This window comes from Equus caballus, chromosome X (assembly GCF_041296265.1).
Source record: "Equus caballus isolate H_3958 breed thoroughbred chromosome X, TB-T2T, whole genome shotgun sequence".
Taxonomy (NCBI): Eukaryota; Metazoa; Chordata; class Mammalia; order Perissodactyla; family Equidae; genus Equus; species Equus caballus.
The window spans coordinates 116,918,228-116,934,606 of record NC_091715.1 but is presented as its reverse complement, the minus strand read 5'-3'; the positions used below and the strand labels follow the sequence as shown (position 1 = coordinate 116,934,606).

At 43.6% G+C, this 16,379-nt stretch overlaps 1 protein-coding gene across 3 annotated transcripts in view; it reads left to right on the top strand.

Moving 5' to 3' along the window:
• Positions 1-13,977: 13,977 nt before the first annotated feature.
• LAMP2 (lysosomal associated membrane protein 2) overlaps positions 13,978-16,379 on the top strand; it is a 37,925-nt gene continuing 35,523 nt past the window's right edge. Inside the window, exon 1 of one of the 3 annotated variants that reach the window (XM_014729146.3) lies at positions 13,978-14,499. In XM_014729146.3, coding sequence (XP_014584632.1) covers positions 14,436-14,499 — 64 coding nt within the window. In that variant the 5' untranslated portion in view covers positions 13,978-14,435. The remainder of the gene's footprint in view (positions 14,500-16,379) is intronic. The other 2 variants (XM_001493637.7, XM_014729148.3) reach the window with 2 other exon arrangements.

Sequence of the window (16,379 nt, the reverse complement as noted above, 5' to 3'; positions counted from 1 at the left end):
TTCTTTTCCCTCACTACAATGTTAGCATTTTTCCATTATATTAAGAACATCACTTTTAATGACCGTTTAATAGTCCACTGCATGAATGTAACATGCATCACTTAATCCTCCATTTGAGGACATTCAGGTTCAGTATTTTCAACTGAGCAAACTATTTAAAATAACCCTGTGGTAAATTCTTTCTGTGAAGTGGGGCATCCTTTGACATGCAGATAGCCACTCCCAGACCCAATTTATTTTTATAAGTGAAGAAGTGGAAAACTTTGCCTTTCTTCCCTTCTGGGTTCTTTGCCTGGTCTTATTAAATCAACATAAAACAGATTAACAAGAGAAAAACAAATTTAATTACATATGTACAAGAGCCCCACAAAGACAGGAAGACTCCGTGGCAATGGGGCAGTTGAGGCTTGTGTACCACCCTGAGCTAAGGAGAAGGGGGAGGGGTCTGGGGCTTCAAAGGGGAGGAGGACAATTCACAGGAAGATGAGAAGAGCAAATGTTTGGTAAACAACTGTCTGCCATGCCACGCAGATAAGAATTTCTGTCTCTGGTAATAGCTCTCTTCCTGGTACAGGAGCCCTATCCAAATTCTGGCAGTTAAGGGAGAGGTAAAAAGCTTTTCCTGAGTCTGCTCAGTTTTAATTTCCTTCAGCTCAAGACAATCCACATGCCAAAGTGGCACATTTTGGGGTGGCATGTTTTGCTCCCCCTCATAAGTTTTTGAATTCTTTTTTTGTTTAAGGTAAAGCACACCTCAATTTTTTTCTTTAAAGTTTGGGAGTTGAGATTTGCCTACAAATGTATGTTTGAAAAACCCCCAAAACTATTGTTCTAAGCATCTTTTGTGTTTTATCCAAAGCGCTTCAACATCCCATATATCCATAAGTACCTAGACCAGTAAGAGGAGTACTCTAACTCCACTCCCACTCATCCTTTTCCGCTGAATGGAGGAGAGAAACGTGGAGAGAACGGGCAGCCACTAGAACAGCAATTAGGATTGAGGAGGAGGGGGAGAAAGGAAGGGAGCACCAGGGGACTAGAGGGAAGTAAGAGTGTATGTGCCCCCAAGTGCTTACAGCTCGGCCAGTCAAAATGAAATCAAACCTGGGTGCAATATTAGACAGGCTGATTCGAAGTCGCACAATGTCTTATTCTTTTGTAGCCCTCCCCCGGGATCTGCTCTAGCATTAGCACAGAGAAGAGAATAAATTCATTCATTCAACAACAGTTACTGAGTATCTAGTATGTACCAGGCACTGTTCTTGGTACTTAGGAGATATCAGTGAACGTAACAAACATGAATCCCTGCACCTTGTGTCATTAGCATTTTAAGGGGAAAGACAGCCTCTAAACAATAAACAGAGTAATAAATAAGTTCTATTTTATGTTAGGAGGAGATAAGTGCTATGAAAAAATGAGCAGGAAAAGAGAATTTGAAAGTGTGTGTGTGTTTCAGTGTCAAATAGGGTAGTCTGGGTAGGGCTTATTAAGAAAGTTACAGGTGAGCCAGCCCTGATGGCCTAGTGGTTAAAGTCTGGCATGTCCAGGTTCGTTTCCCAGTCGTGGAACCACATCACCTGTCTGTCAGTAGCCAAGCTGTGGCAGCAGCTCACGTAAAAGAACTAGAAGGACTTACAACTAGGATATGCAACCATGCACTGGGGCTTTGGGGAGGAAAAAAAAAGAGGAAGATTGGCAACAGATGTTAGCTCAGGCTGAATCTTTCCCTGCAAAAAAAAAAAAAAGTGACAGGTAAGCAAAGACTTGGAGGAAGTGAGAGACTTAGCCATCTGGATATCTGAGGGAAGAATGTTCCAGGCAGAGTAAACAGCTAGTGGAAAGGCCCTGGGGGGACAGCTAACACGGATGGAGAGGAGCAAAGCTTATTAGTTAAATGAGTCAATGGCTAAATATATCAATGACAAAACAAGGTGTTAGCAAGTATGAAAAATACCCTACCCATACTGCAAATTGAAGGTGCAAGTGCTTGAGCAACTGCTGAGTTGGAAAGAAGTTATCAGATGAAGATGGTTCTAGGTAGGCTTCTTGGAACTTGAGTGGTGGAAGGGAGGGGAGGATGGAGAGGGCATATAAAATGGAGCCAGGGCCTCAAACTGTCTCATCATCATTGCCCAGACTTGCAGGTGTCTAAAGGGCTAGATGAGAAACCAAAGTCTTGAGACCATTGAAAACTGGCATGTGCTCTTATTCTGGGACTTTTAAGGCAAAGGAAGCGAACAAACCTACCAAAAAACAAAAATGACAAACTACATTTTCCATCAAAATCTTATAAATCCTAACTTCGGGGCAAAATGCTCAGGGATCCACCTCTTCTTCCCTAAAACCTGCTAGTCTTTCATATAAGAGTGGCAATAATTTTCTGTTGTTGCTTTGACAGATTACTCCAAACTTGGTGGCTTAAAACAACACAAATTTATCATCTTACAGTTCTGGAGGTGAGAAGCCCTATAGTCAAGCTGTCAGCAGGGCTGCATTTCTTCTGGAGGCTCTAAGGCAGAATGCATTTCCTTGGCTTTTCTAGCTTATATAAGCTGCCTGCATTCCTCATCTTGTGGTCCTTTTCCTTTTATGATATTGCTGCTTTTTGTATCTTTATTCACTGTAAATTCCCTCCTCTAACAACTACTGAGGCACAAGCAATTTCAGAAAGCTGTGGGATCCAAGTTGATAGAGGGCTTAGAGTTCATCTTATCTAACTTTTCTTCCCATGCTGAAACTCATTCTACATTTTCTAGGCAAATGCTCATTCAGCTTCTCTTTAAACACTTATGGTGACTCAGAACAAGTCACTATGAATTACTACTCTTTAAGGTCTTCTTGTTAGAAACTCTTCCTTCCTACTCAACTGAATCCTGGCTCCTTGTAACTGCAAGCTAATCTTTCTATTTTCTCTCTGGAGCTCCACAGAATGCTGTCTTCCCTCTTCCCTGTGTTCACCCTATCGGTATTTGAAGATGACTACCCCACTAAGACTTCTGTTCTCCAGCCTGAGTATATCCCCGTGGGGAGATTTTCCAGTTCCCCTCCATTCTGGTCTTCCTTTCCTGGAAGCTCTTTAGTTTAATGTCCCGAAACCGTGGCACCCAGAACTGGATATATGACTGGGGCAGAGTCCACCAGGATACCACCTCCTTTGACTCGAGCTTTCTACCTAAGTGGCCCAAGCTTGCACTTTGCACCTTCTTTATTAAAAAAAGATTCACACTGTTGACTCACATTGAGTTTGTCGGTGATAAGAACCTGCAGATCTTTTTCACATGAGTTTTCACCAAGTATGGTCTCTTCCATCCTGTACTTGCGAAATAGACTAAAAAAACTAAAACCAGTCTTTATCTGTTTAGTTTCATCTCACTGGTTTGGACTCACTATTCCAGCCTGTTCCACATAATTAGAAATCTTGATGCATTTGAATTTGAATCATTAGAATAGCCTGTTCTCTTAGATTTGGATCATTTGCCACGTTTATGCTCACTTCATGTTCAGGAAAGTGTCCCTATCATTTGAAACATGACTTTCTTTTTCTTTTCCACACTTATACTTACTTCTTAACACATTGGAAATTAACATTGTCTTTCAGTGTGAATCATCAGTTTAACACTAAACCAATCTTGTTTTTTCCTTTCTTTAGAGCAGAGGACCATAACTGTTTTTCTTATATCTGACTTATAACAGCTACAGATTAATTTTCTGTCAAAAGAATATTTTTAAGCCAGTGAAAAATGGAGAGAGAATTTTCTAGATATAATTTCATTTAGAACAGAGTTTCTGAAAATGTAGCCCGCACACCACATACATCTGAATAACTTGGCTATTTTCTAAAACTGCAGATCTTGGGCCCAAGCTAGACTCTTAGATTCTCTGATAGTGAGGCTCAGCAATTATCATTTGATATAAACCACAGGTTATTCTTATGCACACGAGTTTAAGAACGCTGCTTCAGGACTTCGACACAGTGATCTATAGCAGTGGGTCTCAACCCCGGCTGTACATTAGAACCATCTGGAGATCTCTTAAAATCTCTGATGCCCAGACCACACTTTGTATTAAGTCAGAAGATCTGGGGGTGGGACCTTGACATCTGTATGGTTAAAAGGTTTCCCAGCTGAGTCTAATGTGCAGCCATTATTGAGAAACACTGATTTATATGTTCCACAGTATAGATTTGAGGGTTAAATAATATTTAATAACTTGTCAAATCTCAAAAAACACTTTGAGTTCATAAAATGTCACCTGTTTACTTTGAACTTTGAATAACAGGTTTCTCCAGCAATCTGAAAGTTCACTTAATACCACTTCACTTTTATGAAAAACCTACATTAGTACCTGTTTTTGTTAACTGAAAGAAATCTGAAGATGATTTTCGCTTTCAGGAAAAAAAGGCGAAAGGTGAAAATAGCGTTCAGGGTTTGTTTTGCATTGCGCCATTATAGAGGCTAAGCAGTCAAGCACACTGTCAGATTTCAAGCCTTCTACATCAGCCACATCGGCCACAGCAAACGACAAAGCTAGGCATTTGACATGGAGGCAGGCAGACATAGAAGGTGTAGACGTTAGTGACCTGCCTGCCCTGATGGATTCAGACAGAGATGAGATGTTAAGAGATGACCCTCTTCCTCTCTCCTACACCTGTCTCCAGTAGCTGCCACCACCCCTACCTCCAAGGACTCAACCTAACACAACGTCACCACCACCACCACCTCGCAGCCTTCCAGCATGCTTGCTGTCTTCCCAATTCTGGTCAGTGAACATGTGCTGTACAGACATTATTTCTACTTTATATAGGCTGAGTATTTATCATATCATTCCTGCTTTACTATATGTTAGTGTTATTTTAGGGTTTATGTGTTATTTAGTATGATTTGGTAGGCTATTTTTTGGGTACAGGAATGCTCAAAATAATTTTTTTTTTGCAGGGGAAGATTCACCCTAAACTAACATCTGTTGCCAATCTTCCTCCTTTTTCTCCTTCTTTCCCCCGCCCCTAAAGCCCCAGTACATAGTTGTGTATATTTGTAAGTTCTTCTGGTTCTTCTATGTGAGCCCCTGCCACAGCATGGCCACCAACAGATGAGTGGTGTGGTTCTGCAACTGGGAACCAAACCCAGGTCACCAAAGCAGAACGTGCTGAACTTTAACTGCCAGGCCATCAGGGCTGACTCTTCCAAAAATTTTTCCCATATAAATTAATGGGAAAATCCCATATAAATTAATGCCATTTCAGCTTACAAAAGGTTTCACAGGAACACTCTACTTTCAGATAGAGGGGGAAGCCTGTACTTGTCCTAGAGTGAAAACAAACTTATCATTGTGAGGAAAGATGTGAGATGCCTCTTATTCAGCACTAAAAGTTCCAATAGTAATTGCCATCGTTATTATTCAGATAAGTAAGTTTGGTGACTACTATAGGTGTAGCACAGTGTCAGGCTCTCCTGGCAGTGCTGGAGATAAATACACTAGTAGAAGCCGTGTTCCTCAAGGAACTTCGTCTAGTTGGAGAGTCAAAATGAACCTGAGAGAAGCTAGTGTGGAAAGTTAAACAAAACCTCATTGTAATGAAGTACTGAACTGTAGGGCACACGTTAAACACTAGTTCCGAAGCTCAGCAGAGCAGGAGGTGGATGAGGTCTGTAGGTAGGGTCTGAGTTGTGTCTTGAAAACATTTCAGGATTTTAATTGATGGTAGAAAAAATGGACAGCTTCCTGAATGAAGGATGTTAGTTCAGATGACTTCAAATGCAAGCAAAAAAGTTCTCCAACTAACAGTGACTTAAGCTCATATGGATATTTATTATCCCACTTAGCAAGAAGCTGGGATGTGGGCAGTCCCAGGGTTTGTGTAGCAACTCAATGATATCATCAATATTTTTGTCTTTTTGCTCTGACATCCTCAGTGCAATACTGATATTTTCCCATTATGTTTCCAAGATGGCTGCCATAGCACCAAACATCACATCTAGTATCTCCAAGAAGACGTTAATGGAGCCCTTTGCCACATTCATCTTTTTCAGAAAGGAAAAGTCTCTTCCAGAAGCTCGCCCAGCGTCCTCCTCATGTCTCATTAACCAGAACTAGGTCACTTGGTTACCCCTATATCCATCATTAGCAAAGACTTGCACGACTGGCTTAAAGCAATTGTAATTCATCTCTTGGAGCTGAGCACGTTTTCACCCATAACATAATCAAGGTTCTGTCACTAAGGAAGTAGGAGAAATGAGTCTGATAGGCAACAAGCCATGTCTGCCACAGATGTAGTGTGAATGAAAACTTCTGCAGCAACAAGGAGACCAGCCAAGGTAGAGCAGAGAACACATAATGTGAAAATAAGATTGGCTTGGTAGAGAGAAACTAGATTGCGAAGGCCTTAAAAGCCAACCAGAAAAATCTAGAGCTAATAGAGTAGGAAAGGGAGAGCTACTGAAGGGTTCTGAGTGGAGGAAGATGTGATAAAAGCAATATTTGAGGAAGAACAATGTGACATTGGTGTGTAGGATGGATTGGAATCAAAGAGACCAGTTAAACAACGAGGGCCTGGTCTAGGGTGGGAATAGAGTGCTGAGGACGGATTCAAGAGAGATAGTAAAAGAAAAATCAATAGAATTTGGTTAGTAGCTAGTTTGGGGTATGGAGGCTGATTAAAGATAACGTCAAGACATTAAAGAGAATGTCTAGAAATCTTTGTAAGGACAAAGGAAATTGAGAGGGACACTTGTCTTGGGAAACAAGAGAAAAAATGAGTTTCATTTAGGATATATTACGTCTGAGGTGATGGTGAGCTATTTGAGTGGATATGTTCAAGCGGCAGATGGATTTTCAGAGATTAGAAATAGCACAACAGTAAAATGGCTAGGAACATGGACACGGAAGCTAGACTGCCAGGGTTCGAAGCCTGGCTCTACCACATACTAGACATGTTACCATGGCAACGTTATGAATTGAATGTTTGTGTCCCCCCCCAAATTCCTATGCTGAAGCCCTAATGCCCAATGTAATGCTTTTTGGAGGTGGGGCCTTTGGGAGGTGGTTAGGTCGTGAGAGTGGAACCCTCATGAATGGGATTAGTGCCCTTATAGGAAGAGACATGAAAGAGATGATCTCTCTGCCAAGTGAGGACACAGCAAGAAGGTGGCTGTCTGTAAACCAGGAATAGAGCCCTCACCAGACACCAAATCAGTGGCGCCTTCATCTTGGCCTTCCCAGCCTCCACACCTATGAGAAATAAGTGTTTGCTGTTTAAGCCCCCCAGTCTATGGTGATTTGTTATAGCAGCCCGAAGTGACAAAGACTGGCAAGTTATTTAAACTTTCTGTGCTTTAGTTTCCTCATCTGTAAAACAGAGATAATAATACCTACTTTATAGAGTTGTTGTGAGAATTACATGAGATAATATATGTAAAAGGCTTACAACAGTCCCGTGCGTATAAGAAGTGCCAGCTATTGTTACTTTTTGGGTCTCGTCAGCTTAGAGGTGATCCAGAGGCCTGCTATGGATGTGCTTTTTGAGTGTTTTGATTTGAGCTGCTATTTTTAGAGCAAAATACACCGGAATCTTTCATTCTCAGCCAGCCCTTTTTGGAAACCCAGAAATTCCCTAGGATTTTAGACTGTTACAGCTGACAGTGATCCTGGTGATTTTCTAGTCCAATGTTTCTTGTAATTTTTTAGCCACAGAGAAAACTAGAGGCATTGTGGTTGGTGTGGGGTGAAAGGCAGGATGTCCTGCCCACCTAATCTCCTCCTCACCCGCTCTGAGATACCTCCCCTGAACCCAAGGACTCCATGGAACACACTTCAAGAAACACTAATGTGGTTCAAACCCTTAGACATTAGAGGAAAGTGTCATTAAGTGGCCAAAGAGATTAAGTGGGCTGAAAAGATCACAGAGTGAGTAGCGGCCAAACTGGGATTAGAAAGCAGCTTTCCTGGTTTCTATGCTGATGAGAGTGAGTGACTGTTAGGTGCAAGCACCATGCTAGATGCGGCAGTACAGGGGAGCCACCTCAGGGCCCTGGGAGACCCATCACCTAGGTTTTATCTGGATGGTTGGTGTCTCCATCCTGGTTTACAGGTCTTCAGGTGGATGTTTCTGCCCCTGGAAGCCACCCTGGCTCTCGGAAATCACTGTGTCTGGGGAGAAAAGATGGGGAAATATGGATGGAATGAAAGGGGTGGAATCAAGTGAAGTGTACTTATTTTTCTTGACTTCTATTAAATCCCTAGTGAAGGGGTTGGCCGGAAGGACCGTCTCCCTTAAAGCCCATTGTAAAACCAGCAAGCACTCATGTGAACAGTCAGCCGGAAAAGGGAATAAATAACATCTGGAAGAGTGAAGTTGCTAGGAAACTTACACATGTCAGTTCACACGAGTGCTAAGGTCTCCATCTAATAAATTCTGTACGAGAACTGAACAGGGCCCTCAGTGTTTTCCTGGCCTTTCTCACTGAGATGAAACTTTAATGACGGGGGCCTTTTAGAGCACAGGATTTGAGCCAACAGAGAATAGAGCACTAGACAAGAAATACAGAGGTAAGAGCTCTATGCCCAGCTCTGCTGTCTACTTAGGCAAGCAACTTGATCTCCCCAGGCAAAATGAAAGGGTTGAAGCAGACAAGGGCTCTTCTGATTTTAAAATGTCTATCATTCCATATCAAAAGTCTGCAACAAGTGGCTGCCATCTTATGCCAAAGAGCTGGCTGTAGCCTTCTCAGTTACAGGTGCAGTGTCAGGTTGTTGTCGTCATTAATAGTGTCATAAATGGGAGGTAAGAATTTCTGAATCTGAACCCTCTCCTCCAAACCCCTACCGCAAAGGAAAAGAACAATATAAGACTATTTCCTAAGCAATACATCATTTCAGAATTTTGTGGGTCATAATGTCCCGAAATCACTCTCCTTCATAATCTACTGAGTTGAAAGAGAATGTGGGGATTACAGTGGAGAGACAAGTAAGGCTGACGTGCAAGCATGTTTTTGAGAGAGAGAAAGAGAGAAAGGGAGGGAGAGAGAGCGACAGAGAAAGACTCAGAAAGAAAGAGAGATAAAGAGAGCCATACAGACAAGGAGAAAGTGGTAGAAGCAGAAGTCAGAAATTTGTCAACGGTCAGCTGGCTGGTCTAGTGGAAAGAAAGCTTGAATCCTGCCACTTTCCCTGATGTGACACAGAGGGAGAAAACCTGGGAAATATTCTGCTGTGGAGATCATTCCGCCAGCTCAGCACTTAGGTCTCCAAAAGCCAGAACCTATTCTTTGATCTGCCATTCATTCATGAATTCCATAAACATTTACTGAGCACTTACTATGATAATAGATTGGTGAAAAAAAATGTCCATGTCCTCTGCCCTAAAGACGCTCCCAGGCTACTCTGGGGTCTGGGCCAGTGAGCAGACAATTACAGCGTGATGAATGCCCTGATGAGGGAAGTCCAGGATATTAGGGGAGAATATTGGTGAACTCCGCCTAATTCAGCCTTGGCTGGTTAAAGAAGCCTTCTTTGGAGGAAGTTCTGTCGCCTGAAGGAGAAGCAGAAGCCAGTTTGGTGTTGGAAGAGGTTGGCGGAGAAAGAATGTTCTAGGCAGAAGTAGGACTACAGATTATTTTAATTTTCTTCTTTGTGCTTAGCAGTGTTTTACAAACGTTCTTCAGTGGACATACATTGCATTTATATAGAAAGAATTTTAAAATAGAAGGACAGCAATGGCCCTCCTTTAATCAGTGAGCACCAATGAGAACTTCCTTGGGTCTGTGACACACTGACAGAGAGAGAAGGGAACACTGCAGTCACGACTACTACTAACAGCAACAAAAATATTTCTTGAGTGCTTACTACATGTCAGCGTTTCCCATGTACCTCATTTAATCCTTACAATAATCCTACATGATTGGTACTACCATTATCATCTCCATTTTATGGTTGAGGAAACTGAGGCCCAGTGGTCACACAATTAGTAAGTGGTAGAGGCAGGAATCAAATCGAGGCAGTCCAATGCCAGAGCCCTGGCTCTAACTACTACACTATTCTGCCCCTCTTTAAATGATTAAAGCAATACACACAAGAGCCCAACTAGTGTTTTAACTTCGCCCTCTTCTAAGAAGCAACTTCTTGCCATCAGCTGATTATGCCCCTCTCTCCTCCAAGTCCGAGGGGCGGGGCAGGGGAGAGTCTTCATTTGTCTGTGAAGCGAGAGATAAGATGTACGAAGAACATGAAGTGACTTTCCTAAGGTTGCATGATCCTCTGATTGCTGAATGGGTTCCAGAAATCCACTTCAGCATCACAACTTCTGGGCCCCCCTTGGCTCTGGCCGCACGAGGAATGCTTATGCTGTGGCAAGTTTCCAACCTTCAAAACACTGACGTAAGTCTGAATGGTTTATTAAAATTCCCTTCTATTAATGGTGGTGTTCTGGGCTACAATTCCTATGTTGACCACGTGGTGATGCTGCAGGCAGATCTAGGGATTTGGGATTTGAGGAGGGGTTTAAGAATCTTTCTATGTCTATGAAGTGTGGTCCAGTCACACAAGGACAGGTTACGCAGCCATTTAAAAGAATGAGGTAAAGCCACCTGACTTTCAAGGAACATCTTCAAGATACGCCACTAAGTGAGAAAAGCAAATCACTAAACAATGTATACAGCATGCTCATATTTGTCTAATTAAAAAAAAGAATATAAATATATATTTATATTTATGTATATAGGTACATGCATAGTTTTTTTCCTGAGAGTATAAAAACAGAGGCTGTTAGCGTTATTACTTTGAGGAGTCGGACTGGGATCCAGGGGAGGGGAAAGGGGTTTCCTTTCCATTTTATACTTTTTTAAATTGATGTTTTTAATAATTTGCATTCATTAATTTAGAGATCACTATTGCAAAAACAATCCAATTGCTGTAAAAATTTAAACCCTGTAGAAGTTAACAAAAGTCCCTTCTCCTCCACCCCTTAGTGCCATTCCCCGGAGGACGAGTAACCACGGATACAAGTTTGGGACTTTGTTACTCAGATTGTGGTTTCCAGAAGAGCAGCATCAGGACCATCTGGGAAGTTGCTAGAAATGCAGATTCTCGTGCCCCACCTCAGACCTGCTCAAACTCCATAGTGGGGCCCAGTAATCTGTGTTTTAAAAAGCCCTTTTGGCTATTTGGATGCATGCTCAAAGTTGAGAACCATTCCATTTTAGCAGGTTAGACCAGATCTTATGGGTGGTGGTTGAGATGAATCCTGCTGGGGAAAACTATAACTCAAAATGGCCCGTCTCCATTCACCCAGTGAGCCCTAGCTCAAGGGTTGGCAGCCCCTGGAGCCCACTGTGACCTCTCTTTTGAGGTTGAGCATCACAGTTTGGAGGCATTACCCAGAAAAGGTGGAAAAGGCTAGAGAGAGAAGAGTATAGGAGAGGAGTGCAGGAGAAACCAAAAGGAGAGTGAGTAGGGAAAGGAATAATGGCAGAGAGAGAATGCAAATTAAAAAATAATCATATGATGGCAAGTAGATGACAGTAATACCTCAGGGTACTCATTCATTTATTTAATAAGCATTTATGTCCATTTCCTTCCTTTGACCCACACATTTCATTGTCTATCATTTACGAAGTCTGATCGGGTCGTTATTCCTCACACCACTCAGTGTGTCCACGTCTAGGGAAGTTTTTGCCAGTGATTCCCTGCTCCCTGGCCAAAAAGTCATGAGCTCTCAAAGCTTCTCAAAAGAATTATAATCTACCTATGGTGGTAGGGACCTGGGGGCTAGGGGTGGGGTGGGGGGGTGACTGAGGAGTTTTGCACACTGGGGAGGTATGAGGAGGTACGGTAGGAGAGGAAGTGCACAGAAAAGCACACTGGATGCAGCAGTATCAACAATCAAGTCAACAGACGTGAAGCTCAGCTCAGAGGGGAGCTCACAGAGTTCCTCAAACGCCGCCCTAGTCCCACATACAGATGTGCGTCTACCGCAGAAGAGCCTGGTGCAAGCTCCTACAGCTGGGCTGAGGTAATGGGAGACAGTGTGTACAAAAGACAGTAGTTCTCACAGTGTTTAGGGGAAAACAGTAAACTACTGTGAGTATGGAAGCTCAGACCAAACCAAGGTTTGAGAATTTTTACTATTTATTCTGACAAAGTACTCACCATTTACCTACCACTTCCAAAACATGGTTCTGTCTAAGGAAGATCCCTGTCCCGGTCAAGAAACCAGATTTATTTTTGTCAGGGGAAAAGGCTGTGATGGGGGATTTAGCTTATAAGGCTACTCATATCTTACTGTGCTCCAGTTTTTTATTTGATGACATCTGCAAGAGGTTAAGGGCAACAATTTACTAAATCTGATATTTGACTAATTAGCATTTACTTTACAGAATCCTAGAACTGTAAAGCAGGGGCCACCTTAGAGATCGTCTCTGGCCCATTAATGTTGCCTTGGGGAGTTTTGAGAAAATACTATGCCTGCGGCCCACTGCATACCAACTGAATCAGAATCTCAAGGGGTGGGACCAAGGGGCACCTCTAGTTTTAAAGCCCTACAATGATTCCAATATATAGCCAGGATTGAGAAACAGCTCTAGTCTCACTATGTTATTTTACAGATAAAGATACAGAAGCTCAAAGAGATGAAGCTACTCACCCAAGGCCACGCAGCTAGTAAGTGGCGTCTCACACCCAACTCTTCTGACTGCCAGTCGGATGTTCTTTCTACTCTGCTCTTTCGTCTCTTCTTCTAGAATTTAGCGTTTTGCTGAACATTAAAGTTATGCAATTTACAGTTGAGGGAGAAGGGACAGAGCCCATCAGTAAGGATTGGCGGGCCGACTCCTGAGCGCTCAATTTAATCATGGGTTCTCCAGGACATAGCTCCTGCCAAGTCTTGTTGATGGTGGGGCAGTCAAACGACCTTCTCTTGCTAAAGGCAGTGCCTAATGCTGTTGTGTATATTAGTTCCTCATAGAGCAAGTCACTTGCTCATGACTCAGTTTCACCCATGAAGGAAGACATTCGTCAATAAGTGTTCTCACTTTCAGGAATTAATCACATTAAAGCAAATAATAGTGAGGGTAGATCAGTGGTTCTTAACATTTGAGCCATGGAGGGTGTTAGAGGGAGGAGTCACAGGTCCTGTTAGAACTGGTAAAATCTATAAACTTCCCCAGAAAAATACACATACATAAATGTTGCATGTACTTTGTGAGGATTCACAGACATCACCCCCCAAGTTCATCTACTGACACCAGATTAAGATCAGGACTAGATGATTTTGAAACTCTATTTTAGTGTTTCTCAAAGTGTAGTGCAGGGACCATAGGAATCAGAATCACTCGGGGTGCTTGTTTTAAAAAAAAGCAGATTCCTAGGACTGCCACCGACCTACCATTTCCAAATCTATGGAGAATGAGGTGCAGGAATCTGTATGTTATTAAAAATCCCCAGATGCTTCTTTTAGAAACCGGCATTTGAGAATCAGTGCTTTATCCCAGTTTGAGATTTTTATAATTTTTGAATGCTTTCATTTGTTGAATATTTTAGGTTTCATCTGTTCAACTGTCAAGTATGCCAAATAGTATGTTTAGTATGAACTCATTAAAGAATGTTTACATGTGTATATACATAGGAAAAACAACTAGAAGGGTGAATGGATGGGTAGATAATGTTTCTCTCTAGGAATATGGACGATCTTTATTTTTTTCCCTTTATCCTTCTATTTTATTTCTCTTTCTCATTTGTTTTTCTTTCTGTGTTTAAAGAAGACTTCCTCTTTCTGAGTTCAATTTCGCCATCTGAAAAACAGGGTGTTGTAACTAGATGAACTTCAAGGCCACATCCTGCTCTGGCAGTCAGCGACTCTATACTACCCTCTAGCTCCTTTGTCCATTTCATTGCATGAACTGCATAGGTAATAATAGTGTTTGGCGAATAATCATGTATTGTTTTCGTATGTATTATGTTGTGATGCCTAGCAACCATTTTTACTCCAACAAAATTATTCTCTTCTTCCTCAAGGAGTCGGAACTGAAATAATCTCTACTGTCTACATCCCCCCCCCCCCCAAATTCATCCTGTCTCTGTTGCCTTAGAAAAGGCCGTCCGCGCTTCTCTCTTAGGAGCATAAGAACGAATGTGAACCAAAAAGCCAGGGCGTGGTCTCCCCGCCCACCGAGCCTTACAGCACCACCCCTCTCGCCGCTTTCGAGCGCAGAGATTGGCTGAAGACAAGAAAGAGCCACGCCCCTAGTCTTGTGACCCGCACTGGAGCGCCTAGTCCTGGCTTCTGCAGCGTTGTGGTCGGTGGTCAGTGGCCGTCTTTCCTCAGTTCCGGCGAGCCTTTTTCCTGGTGTTGCTGCTCTCGTTGCTGTTGCAGTTGCCGTCGCAGTCGCTGCCGTCACCGCCGCCGCCACAACCACCGCCACCGCCACCTCCTGATCTGCGGGATCATGGTGTGCTTCCGCCTCTCCCCGGTTCCGGGCTCGGGGCTCGTTTTGCTCTGCCTCGTCCTGGGTGAGTTGTCGGGCCCTCCTGCCTAGTCCCCCAGCCTGGGCCCGAGGGCGCCTAGTTCAAAGGCCACAACCTGAAAGACTGGTCCGGGGGGAGGGGTTGAGAGGCTGAACGACTGACACTGGGCGGCGGCGCTTGGCCCCGGGAGGCGAGCAGTGACCTAGAGAAGGCCTGACCAAGGGCTGGCGGGGAAGAAGGGCCCGTGAGAGTAGGAATGGGCTGGTAAGGGGGGTGGTCGCCGAGGGAGTAGGTAGGGAAGAATGAGGAGTGGAGCAGATCCGGGTAGAAAGAGTAACTTGGGAAAGATACTAAGCAGTGAGCGTAGGAGGACAGTACGTGCAGATTCTGGGGTGGCAGAGACAATTAGGAGAGTCCTGGTTTCCTATGATCACGGAATAGTTTTGAAGATGGTGGAAAACTGTGGGGCCAGAGAGAAAATTGGGAAGGGAAATGAGACTGTGCATGCATGGAGAAGCTCGAGGGAAGGGAGGGGCGGATATGATAGTAGAGTCTGAGGGGCAGTGAGAGGGTTGGGGGCTTTTGTGGGTAGGAATTTGAGGCTGTGGAGGAAGGGTGATCAAAGAGATGAGGAATGATGCTGGATTTGAGTTGGGTAGTTGGAGTTTTGAGGGAGAAGAGACTTAAGGTGGCTGTGGCAATTTCCAGGCGAGAAAACTCGGACCCAATCTCTGGAGACTGAAGGGATCAGTGGGAACTTTGGTGGGGAGTGAATATCTGCCTTGGAGGTGTTGAAGATGGTGGTATTCTTCCAATTTTGTTGCTTCCTCCCAGCCAGACCCTGACAAAAAAATCCCCAGATGCTTCGGTTGGGCGGGCCTCCCAGATTTGAGGTTTGGAGGGTGCTATATCTGTCTTGTATATTGCCTCTTGGCCCTCAGAAGCTCCTTTTATTCTTCCGTATCACACAACTGGCCTATTATCTCGTTTTTGGAGGCGGAGGGTAGGTAACGGCCTAAGGATTGGGTTGTTTCCAGGTCCTAAGAACTGGCTCCTTGCGCTTTGCCTCCTGCCACCCCCTCCCCCGCATGAGCAGTGGTTCCCTGCGGGCTTTAATGCCTGAAGGGTGAACTTTGATCAGAAAGTCTCTTCTTGACTTGATTCCTCCTATGCGTGTCGATGCCCACCCACACTGGCACTTGGAGTTTGTGACCTAGTAAAAGAACAGAAGGAACAAACCAAATGGAGTGGAGAGGAAATAGATGTTTTAGGGATCTGAGAAGGCAGTGAGAGGTGCACGTTTTGTAATTCACATTTCAGTAGGACACAATCAGCACCTTAGGACAGTGGATTCTCAACCAGGGGGCATTTGGCAATATCTGGATGCATTTTTGGTTGTCACAACTGGGGATTGCTTTTGACATCTAGTGAGTGGAGGCTAGAGATGCTCCTGAACATCCAACAATGCAAAGAGCAGCACTCTCCCCACCCCCAACATACAGCAAAGAATTATCCACCTCAGAATGTCAGTAGTGCCAAAGTTGAGAAATCTTGCTCCAGAGCCATGGCGTTGGAAGGGTTCTTGATGTAATCTAGTGATTCTCAAGGATCTTTTCTGGGAGTCTGTCAGATGAAAACTATTTCCAAAATACTATTAAGAAGTTACCTGTCCTTTTCACTCTCATCCTCTCACCAGTGTACAGTGGAGTTTTCCAGAGGCTACATAATGTGTGATGACATCATCACTCTCATGGCTCTGATGTTGTGTTTTATTCACTTCTCAGCTTTAATTTCTGATATGGCAAATACCAATAGATAGAACTTACATAAACCAAAGCTCTCCGAGGTTCTCAGTGGATGAGTAAAGGGCTCCTGACAGCAAAACATTTGCGATTCCCTGATCTCGTGCAGCTGTCCACACGGTG